The sequence below is a fragment of the Dromaius novaehollandiae genome, chromosome Z, assembly GCF_036370855.1.
Source record: "Dromaius novaehollandiae isolate bDroNov1 chromosome Z, bDroNov1.hap1, whole genome shotgun sequence".
NCBI lineage: Eukaryota > Metazoa > Chordata > Aves > Casuariiformes > Dromaiidae > Dromaius > Dromaius novaehollandiae.
The window spans coordinates 71,556,794-71,567,954 of NC_088132.1; the positions used below are offsets into that span (position 1 = coordinate 71,556,794).

The 11,161-nt window shown below is 45.2% G+C and overlaps 1 protein-coding gene across 3 annotated transcripts in view; it reads right to left on the reverse strand.

Annotated features, from left to right (window-relative positions):
* LOC112982178 (ankycorbin) overlaps positions 1-10,842 on the reverse strand; it is an 86,037-nt gene extending 75,195 nt beyond the window's left edge. For 2 of the 3 annotated variants that reach the window (XM_026098373.2, XM_026098371.2), the window contains exons 1-2: positions 10,628-10,842; positions 1,027-1,118 (exon numbers count right to left, since the gene is read on the reverse strand). In XM_026098373.2, coding sequence (XP_025954158.2) covers positions 1,027-1,062 — 36 coding nt within the window. In that variant the 5' untranslated portion in view covers positions 1,063-1,118; positions 10,628-10,842. Of the gene's footprint in view, positions 1-1,026; positions 1,119-9,261; positions 9,424-10,627 lie in introns of those variants that run through there. The other variant, XM_064502573.1, reaches the window with a different exon arrangement.
* Positions 10,843-11,161: the final 319 nt, after the last annotated feature.

An 11,161-nucleotide genomic window follows, 5' to 3' on the forward strand; every position in this document is an offset into this window, starting at 1 on the left:
AAACACATCAAAGTCGCGTGTTTCAGTGACTGCTCATGTCACTATCAAGCGAGCATCAGCATTAGTGCAAGGCAAGAAGCTGCAATGAACAGCAGTAGGAGGAGAAAGACAAGGACAGCACTGAACTACAGCATCACAAACTTGCATCGGCTTCAGGCACAGTTCTGTGCTTTTAGCGCATCATCCCCTTATAACCTTATCTAGTTATGATGCAACACACACTGACTTTCTTCTACCAAGTGTGCAACGCACACATTAACTAATATGCTTCCAAATGCTGCCACTACCTCCTGCAAGACATGACAAGCAGCAGTGAGGTATATGGTAAAAGCTGTGCAAGACTACAGCAGTCACACTGGTCCAAAGGAATTATGTTTACTACGTAACTTCAAGCTGATATTACTACTAGCAAGACACAGAACATGAAGTGCAGCATTGTGTCTCTCCAAATACAGTTTTAATAGCCTACTGTAAGACTGTCATATTTTTGTCTCTTGTCCTGACTAAGCCTCACATCCACCTCTCCTGTGGCACTGGAACTGATAAGCCACACATAAGCCTTAATTGCACGGCTCATTCCTAAAGTCCTGCTAACAAAGGAACTCCGCCACAGCCTGGGGAGGCTTTTGTTAAGTGCTCAAACACCATGCTGATAAGAACAGCACTGTGCTTGGACAGAAATATGATTGGGCAGCAAAGTCCTTACTAGACTTAACCCTGCACCTGGAACAAAGTTTCAGTCCGGGCGAGAGCACAATCTAACAGATGATCAGCAGACCCCATACACATATGCATGATTCAGCTATTCCAAAAATGAGCAAGGTAGCCAAATACTATTAGATTGCATAACAGAATTGCATTCCAAAACAAAAACAGCCTACTATGTACTGTACTCAGCCATTGCTCTTGTACTTGGAAAAAGTTTTTCTTCTCTGTCATTCATTAACCTACAACCTTATCAAGGTGGGAGTGAAGAACTTGTTTCCAGTATGCAAACCAGCAGTCAAACCGAGCAGAAATACTTACGTCACTCTTCCTGAACTTTGCTTTTAAGCTCTTCATGTTGATCACATTCAACCTTCCAAATCTTTGAGGAGCTTTTTATCCTTCTTCAACATCTAAACAAAAAAGAAAGGAAAATAAGATTTCCACTTGATATCATTCAGTCCACTGGGAGCCAAGCCTGAACTGAATTTGCATACCCATGTAGCCCTTCGAAGTTTTAGTCCTCAAGCTCTAAAAATGATTAAGACAAACAATAAGTCAAGAGAAATTTCTTTTTCCTCCCAACTTAAAAGCAAGTTGAAGTAAGCCTAAGTATGACCACAGAAGAACAGAGCAAGCCCTTACCAAAAATTTAAAAGTGTACCATGTTATACTAGCTGTCTCTTCATATAAGTAAATCACTGACAGGTTCATACACGGTACAGCACACTTCTCCGACCACAGCCTATTTCAGCGTTAGCATCAGGGAAGCTGCTTGTAAGGTGGGAAAAGCGGAAAAGTATGCCATCTCATTCAATTAAAACTTCACCATCCCACAACTGTGGGTCTGCACTGGGCAGCCAAAGCATCCACTGCCGTTTTATATGTAAATACAACCACTAACCAGCGAGTTGCAAAGCATGCACACGCAGATACTCATACAGCTCAACTCAGCGGAGCAGATGGATCATCCAAGCAAGAACAGAGCTTATCATCGGAAGGAGTGTTTTATACTCTTCCGCATAAGAAACCGTATGCATATTCTCAGAGTCATAGCTGTTCTTAATTTGACAACGTACTATCACAAACAACAGCCATGCTCCCCCTTCCTCCCTTTCAAATGAAGAAAAGCAGCAGTTGCACAAATGCATATAACAAACTTTACAGACAAGCTGCAAGGTTTCACAGAGAAACAAGAAGCCAGTACCTAGCGCAAAGCTTCCCACATACAAAGCATGACCGACCCAAGCCAAAAGTGACAGAGAACAGAACGTGAAAGTAGTAATGTGTTTCTTCCTAGAGCATAGCAGGAAAAACTAAAAGCAACAAACTTCTGGACTAGGCAAAGCCACCTATGTAGAAACACTCCAAATGTCGGGTTTTACAGTACGTTTCCAGTGCGTTCACCGGAATAGCCAGTCACTCTCATTTAGCAGTTTTAGATTCTCCGCAAGTTCCTACTGAAGGAACAGTTTAAAGTAAAGGCTGTTCAACTCTATAAATGTCTTCCCTCCACCCTAGGAAAAAAAAAAAAAAAAAAAAAAAAAAAAAAAAAAAAAAAAGAGAAAAAATATTGAGTCTTAGCCAGATAAATAAGTAGCTGAAATGAGGACTGGGACATAAAATTCAGATAGGTCATGCTGCGTCTCTAAAATTTCTCATCACTCTTCAGAAACAGTAGATGAAGCAAAGACAGTAGATTTGCCAAGCAAAGTGAAATTCAACTGCTTCATAACAAAGTACCACACATTATTACGAAGTAAGTTGCTATGTTGTACACGATCACTTTACTATGAGCTAGCGTTTAAAAATGCTACTACATAGTACTGCCTTGGTAGAGTATATATGAATGCTTCCAGTCATACAACACTGAGCACCATTCAGGAACAGCAATTAGTGCTAAGTAAACACATCATTTAATTCAACCCTATAGTTATATGACAACCATCTAAGACCCATACAAGAAGCTTTCTCCCCTCAAAAAACCCGAAATAGGAAACTCCACACACTACATACGCTGGAGCGCATTTCCTACAGAAAGCAGACCTGCGACAGGCACTCCGGGTGGGAAAACTCTGCGCGCTGTTAAAATATCACTGAATTTAATTAAATGACTCTAGGTCCAGTTTAGTAGTCATTCTGAAGTATTCCAGTTTTCTTACTCTTTCCAGTTATATGACCTAGGGTTTCCATTCAAAGTTCTCATTTTTCATCTCGAGGTATGGGACCAAGAAGAATGAGTTTGTGGGGTTTTTACTTTTAACTCTATATCATGCAGAAGGAAAAAAAAATCCACAGCAGCTTTTCACTCCCTGGTTTACGTGACAATTTCTCTTTGTTTTTGCCTTAGCTGAATGATTGTAGTAGTTACAAAAGAACAGTATCAAAGAATCAAGGAAACCTGGAAGTTTTGGAACAGGGGAAAGAAGGAATTGTTGTAGATTGCTCTGAGAGAAGCAAGCCACTCCATTTGCATTACAGCTGCTCAGACTTTGGAGAAAGTGTGAAACCACACAACAGCTGTTTAACCTTCACTGGAACCGAGCACGAACCTCAGCAAGAGCTCCATAATCTCCTAAATTGTTCTCTAGCAACACCAAGGATGATGAGCATTGGAAAGACCAGAAATGCCAGGGTACGGACAAGACAAATACCACTACACATATCTGGCCTTCTTTACACACTACAGCTAAAGGCAAAAAAAGCAAATTGTTTTTAAGACTCTTGGGAAAAAAAAAACCCTAAAAGGAAGTTTAAGAACCGAGAAACATCACACAATATTCCACAGTGCCCCAATTTAAAATAAAAAATCCTGTTATCAGTTTAATTAGACCATTTTAAAAAGAATATAAACAAATCCTTGCATAAGGGGAAGGGCATGGAATTGAAAACAAGAAAATTTTCCCCAAATACAGGTTGGCAAGGAATTTTCTTCTACAGGTTGTCCTTCCCCCTGCTTCCCCCTGGCATTTTTGGCTCCTATGAATGAAATATTTGTTACAGTTCCTGTGGAAGTACTGAACTACAGGCTTACGTGAGAGATAACAACTCCTTGCAGATATACACACAAAAGAGGTGCAAAAGTTAGACTGTCTAATATGAGGAATCCGTAACATAGTCTAATTAAAACCTGTTGCAAGCACTTCTAGCGTGCTACTATCATTTTCCCCTTTTTGGAAAGGCAGAAGGGAGCTGAGCTGTATTTCTGTTAGAGGCCAACTTATTATTTTTCCCCACAAGATACTTCACCTCTTACGTAAGTGCATATTATATGTTAAATTCGAAACTTAAATCCGCAGCATAATTAAAAAAGCATGCACAAGCACATAAAAACAGCATTCCTGGGTTTAGCGTATGGGTCACATCTGTATCTTTTCCATAAGAGATGGTTCAACACAAACATTAAGATTACAGCTTGTGCATCATAGTGCCCATAATCCTCCAGCAGTAGAGATAAAAACCTGTGAAGCAGTAAGTGCTGCCTTTTCTTGACACTGTTTTTAAAAGAGGAAGTCACCTCTCAAAGGGTGTAATTGTTGGAACTGATGCAAAAAGAGGTCAGCATCCTGATTCAGCAGAGCTTTATGACAAGCGTTCATTTGCCAGAGGGGGGAAAAAAGGAAGCACCATTAACACACTCCTCTTTTTATGAGATAGGAAACAACTGCTAGGCATTCACTAGGGAGAACCGAGACATTTCAAAACAGCATTTCTGCAATGAATCACAGGTACTAACAAGAAGCAATGTCTACCAGTAGTGGCGTTTCTCTCCTTTCAGAACAAATGTGATAAAAAGTACCGAGCACTATCATTTTGTAGCTGCAGCAAGTTAGCAGTGGAGAGGTGCTTAACTCCAGAGATGCTCAACAGCTAATGCTGATTACATGCTTTTAACCATTAGCTCCAAAACTAAATATCTAGTCCTCCACCTCATCTCTCTTCAGCTTATTATTAAGAAATAGCTTCCAGAAATACAAGACATAGAAAACATCTTTAGCTAAACCTATTTAGTTAAGACAGGAGGCACTGAAACGGTGCTAATGAAATTGTTGAGGCTGAATATTGAAACTGTGTTTTAATATACAACACAATCTTTAGGTTTAAACAGAGGAGGCAGATTAGGACAATCTCCCCCGTTGATTTACAGTAAGATTTGTGCAAACCACAGTAAACAGCCATACTGGCACAGTTTTTGCCTTTCATTAAGTTGCATTAAAATCTGAGCAAGGTCTTTCAGACAACACTGTAATTAAATCCTTGAATGACCAAAGATCCAGTGAAGCAATAGTAAAACAGCCTTAGGATATGCTATACATACTGTTCATGCCGATGACAGCTACCCATTACTGATAAGATGCACCAAATTTGATTAATTTTAGGTGTCAAAGGTCTTGCATCTCTTTCAGAACACACTGAGAAGCCTCCTCCTCGGACAACACCTCTGCAACAAAGCATCATTCATAATATCAACTGATTTCCCCTTCCTTCTTGTCCCCCTCTCCTCCCCAAACCACCTCAAACAATTTTTTTCCACAAAGAAAACTAGAGACTCAAAGCAAGATCTGGCAACACCAAGGAGGAGGGGGAGACAGGGAGTTGAAGGAGTACTATTGCTGCCATACATTTACATCTCCTTTGCATGAATACTCTAACTCTCATAGAGGAAAATAAGGGTCCCCAAAGGTCTCTCCTCTCTCAGAACATCATCATCATCATCTATTTTCTGGGTGATCATTTTCCTTCCAAATTACAAGCCCTGCTCTGACTGAAAGAAAGGAGCCGTTGTGGCAGCTAGTGATGCACGCAGAGCAGACAGAGGCATCCACAGTACTAGTGACTGTTCTGCTCCCTTCAGTACCCAACTTGTCAAACGCTTCACATGCTTGAGCTCCCCTGACCTACTAACCAACACCAAGAGCATGCCCAAACCCAAGCTTCTCCTTTGCACCGCTGCCAAAGCCATTGGGCCACCTGGAGGCATTAGCCTTTGCCCAGCTCTTTGGCTGTTTGCACACGAACACAGCAAGCCAATGCCATCCTGAAAAACGCACCCAGGACTTCATGTTTGACTGCCTTCTCACCTCCATCCAGCTGAGCACGTTTCTCGCAGCACCTCTCAGGCCAAAGCAGAGAAGCATGCACTGTCTGACCAAAAGCAAAGGGAACACTTCCCCACTCTATCAGCACAGCTCAGTTTTTCCATCTTGAGTAGCTCTCCCTCCTCTCATAGGAAGGGTCAAATGAAACAAAATTGTTTCAAACTTAATGCTATCTATAAAGACAAATACTTCTTGGCTTGGTTAATCTACTGTTACTACCAATGAAAAGACACTTAAGAAATGCACTGGGCAGCTCCAGTACTATACAAGAATGGGAGTGATTTATGTACAGTTAATCTCATTCAAAACAGAACGGGACATCAGAGACAGCAGGTAACTATAGCCTTGGGTAACTTAGTCCAATCCCTCTATATATTCACAAATCACTAGCAAGGATGTGCTGAACTGTACAAATATAAGCATTTGAGCACAAATGCTAGACCCCCATAGACATAGCATCACTAACAAATCTACACATTCCTATCACTCCTTCCTCCGGTACACTGTGCATCGACTCTCTATTCTTATACTTCCTCTTGATATTCAAAATTGGCAAAATGTTTGTCTTCATTCTAGTGATTCATTTACAACAGTACAAGCCTCTGCGAGCGTCACAAAACTAACGCAAACCTACGCAAGACTTGATGCAGGGATAGGTACCGTGCGTTAAACTGTTTTCCAAAACAGTTTCAGACAACTAGAAGAGAGCTTGTATCAGCAAGGCCTAAGACACACTGAATTACAGGAGAAGATTAGAGGAAAAAAAGCAAAATGTGACATTGCTCTGATTTGTTTACTTGGCATATCAGGCAGCACTCCAGGCAAAATTCTAGCTGACGTGAAATCCAAGGAAATTTGTCATTCACTCATTACACTCAAACTTTACTCTGTTCTTACTCCAGTTCTTTTGTCTGGAAGTGTCTGTCAACACACGTTCGGCTCACTGAGGAGCACAGTAAAAGAGACAAGGCTGGCTGCGTGAACTGGGACATACTGCTGACTTTCTCTGCTTTCAATTTCCCATCTCTAAAACAAAAAGGCCCCCCCTTGTGTGCCCCTCAATTCTTCGGTTTGATTGCACATAAGATACGTTGCCGTCCTGAAGACTCTTCCATGTTCAGTGCTTAGTCCAACAGGGCTAGACTGGAACTGAAGCATTCAGCTACAAATAGAAATAGAGGAAAAGTGACACAGAGCTCCACTTGTGAGGTGCCAGTTTCTAAATGAGCAGCCCACATGAATAACAACAGCTAATACTTGTCTATACTTACTCCCTTCCTAATATTTTGTATCAACCATTCAACTAATTGCTCCTCAGAATCAGCAAACAAAAGAATTTGTACAGATGCAACCTTAAATCTGAGAAGAGACAAATGCACTACTTTATGGATGAATACTCTGAAATAGCCTAAGGCAGAACAGTCACCTACTAGGGCAGGAGTTAAGACGACCAGACCGGAACAATGATTTAATTTACATAAGACACCTGCCCAGCCCCAGTGCCATAAACTCTGCCCTTATACTTTTGAAGGCCCTTGGAAGGGTATCCAGCTCTAAGTATTTCTGGACTAGAGAAGTTTCCACAGACAGAGCTAATGACAACTCCCCTAGTCAGCTTTCAGGTTCTTGGGTGGGGAAAATATTTTAGCTGATGAAAATGCAATACATTTTTAAGCACTACCTGAAAATGAGAATAGAGCTGGGTGTGTTTACAAGTGAAAAAGCTACGTATATCCATTCCTTAAAAAAAAAAAAAAAAAAAAAAAAAAAAAAAGTATTAGGAATTCAGGTATTTCCTATCCTGGAAGGGTATTAATGCCATAAACTAGCATAACACCACCTAGATCAACTTGATTATCTTAGTGATAAGTGATTTTTATTTGACTTTATTCAGATTTATATTCAATAGCAGCAGCACTAAGTGTTGCATAAATACTGAGGAAGAGGATCTAGCATTTAGGATACTTCTCCCAGGCTTCAGAGATCTCTGAATCTCTACGTTTCCATTAGAGATTTCCTGCTGGGGTCTTAGGCAAGTTCCTGTAGCCAAGATTTTCAGAAAGCACCCAAGTGCCAGACACCCCAGGGAAGTTTCAGGTTGCCTCAATACATTTGGGAATCCAGACATAGGTCGTTGTTTCCTTGGGCCCATCTGCAACAGGCAACTGCACCTCCCTGTCCCTCAGCAGTTGCGAAAAGTGGAAAGTGTCCAGCTACTGAAGTTACAGAGCCATAAACACAGGAGCATACAAACCCTCTTTCTATCATCAGGGCTGAACAAACTCGGGATCTTCCTTTTAACCAGCCCTTTCAGGTCAAAAAAATCCCCCATCTTACTTTACAGTATTTTCAATAAAAGCAATGGCTTCCAGGTACAAAACTACAAGGACACTATAGCAGCTTTAGACAACACCTTTAAGTGATTACAACATTAACCTAAAATGCAAGACCTGCCCTGCCGAGGGAGGACCTGAGTGAGGATCTTCAACTTCCCAGGCAAACGCCCTAACCATCAGGCTGCAGGATCTCCCCTCCAGAGCTGGTCGCAAGGTCAGCACACCAGTCATCACCTCCAAGCCCTACCGACCATCCTGTTGGTATGTCAACAGGAGGGAAGGATACTTTCTGTCACTGCTGTGTCACTTCTACTCCAGCAGTCCTCTGCAAGCACTTAGGCTTTTAACCCTAAGCACCAGTGGAAATCTTAGGTTGCTTCCGCACTTCACCAGCCCAATGTCTGCCTCTGGCAGTTTGACAGATAAGCTCCACGATAATGTATTGCCCGAACTGTAGCTATTTCTACAACATCCTCTGCACTCAAAGAGTGCATCATTAAATGACCCTCAATGTGTTAGGAGCACCACTCCAAAAGCAAGCCCCAGCTATTCGCACACAGCTATCGCACGTACGCACCCACAGCAACTCCAAGGAAAGCGCGAGAGGGAAGAGGCTTCTCAGACTTGCAGGAAGCCTGCAAACAGAAGGAAAGCCAGTTATGTGAATCCATAACCCAAGAAGATGTTATGGATTGCTATGCTCCTACCTACCACCCTGCTAATAAAAGCCACTCGGGATTTTCACTAGCGTACTATCTCTCTGCCAGTAAGCAAGGCACTAAAGCTCTGGATCGATTTGTTCTAGTTTTGCTTGTTTTTCCCTCTACAGTTATTTCAAGCATTATCCCTATGCAAAAAGATTCAGCCCACAAGCAGCTCTCAGAAGGAATGTGATTAGGGTATTGTTGCAGCAGGATTTAGAAACTGCCAGCAACTCGCACAAGAACTTAGCTTTCATATTCTCCAGGCACTGCTCCTCCCTCAAGAGGGGCACACATTCCTTATCAGAGATGGGGAGAAGAAAGGTAGCATAGTGGGGAACATAACAACAAAAAGCAGGAAAAAATAAGCAGAAAAACACTGAAGGGGCAAGCGAGGAAACACCCTTGTGAAACGCTTACATTGCTTAACGAGACCAGCAACCTCCTGCCGAGCCTCTTCTCCCCTTGATATGATCAATTTGTTGGTTCAGAGATGCAGAGGGAGGAGGTAGCTTTTTCTTGATTTGCTAGCAGATGCACTCTTGGAAGAGGGAAGCGAATAGCACAGGGCCAGTATTTTTAGAGACTGGAAGGACTGACTCCTGCTACTACATAGTGACTTATTGGCACAGAGCTTGGCTGCAACACAAGGGAATCCTGAGCTTGTATCAAGCATTGTTCTACTCAAATGCTCCTCCGCCCGGGTTCGTATGGCTGTTATGCAATTCTTTTAATAGTAAATAAAATCTCATTGACAGCCTTCCATGAGTGTCCCAAGACAAGAGCCAAGCAGGTCACTGACAGATATTTACAAAATTCATTTACTCCTAGTTAATCAAGGACATCAGAAGGCCTTTCTGAAATGATGTATGCATATTTTTTGGCATCTTAAGCAATTTTTTTCTGTTTTTAAATAAAACACGCTAATCTCAAACCAGCTGTTATACAGAAGAAAAAAAAAAAAAAGACTGTCTTCTACTGCCCCAGCGCACACTGCAACTAGACAGTGCTCTGTGTCGGTTCTGTAGTGAGCGTAGTCGCAGTCATCATACAGACAAACGGGAGAATTTGCTAAGATCCCGAGACGCTGATAAAGCGGGATCCAAGCAGCCTGTTCCCGGGGAGAAACTTCGGGACCCCAGAAGGAACAATGGCAGAGGGCGGCAGCCGAGCGCCGCGCGAGATAAAGCAAAATTCTTCGCGTGTTTTGTTGCAAACACCAGGTTTCTGGTTAAACTCGGTGCGATTCTTTACGCAGCCTGATTTTTTCTTCTTTTTTAAAAAAAAACAAAAAAACAAAAAGAAAACAGCTATAGGAAAAGAAATCCCGGTGTCTGAGCCACACGCACGTCGAGGCTCGCCGTGCTCCGCGGCGCGGACCCCGGGGCCCCGCCGGTAACCGGCCCGCCGCTCGCCCGGGTCCCCCGAAACGAAGCCCCCCCCCCCCGGGGCCCCCTTTTCGTGCGGGGGAAGCAGCGGCAGGGTCACCCCAGCCCCCCGCGCCGTTTTGGGGCTGGGGGGTGAATCTACCCCCGAGGCGGCGAGGGCAGAAATGAAGCGAAGCGAGTGAAATCGCCGGGCGGCAGCGCCCCCCGGCTGCCCCCCCGGCCCGGCCCGGCTCCCACGCGGGGAAGCCGCGCTCCGCGGCGCGGAGGGAAGAAGTTTCCTCCTGTTGCGCTTCGCCCCCGCGGGCTCCGCCGCCGGCAGCCCCCCGCGGAGGGCGGGGGCAGGTGGGCGCCGCACACAAAGCCCCTGTTCACAGCGCCCGCCCCGCGGCCGCACTCACCCCATGGAGCCGCCGCCGCCGCCGCGTCCCGCTCCGCTCGCCGCCGCCGCCGGGAGCCGCGCGCGGACGGGCGGAGGGAGGGAGGGAAGGAGCCGCTGCGAAGGGCGGAGCGGCGCCGCCGCCGCGGGACACTCGGGCCGCTCCGCGCGCGCGCCACGTTCGACCGGCGCGGGCAGGGCGGGGGGGGAGCCGTGACATCACTCCGCGGCCACGTGACCGCGGGGCTCCGGCCCCCCCGCAGGGAGGGGAGCGACGCCCCCTCCCCCTCCCCGCGGGGGCCCCCCGCGCTCGCGGAGCCGGGTCACGTGGCGGCGCGCGGAGCCTCCCGCCCGTTGCGCCTGGCGCCCCCCGCGGCCGTTGCGGCGCGCGCGGGACCCCCTGAGGGGGCGGTGGGGGAAGGGCCCCGGCAGACTGTTGGGGGGAGGCTGTTCTGGGAGGGGGCGGGATGGCGACGCACTGGGGTGTCCCCCGGTCACCCCGGAGAGGGTGGAAGAGGGAACCCCGTCACCGGGGACGGGGAGGGGGACCGAGCAT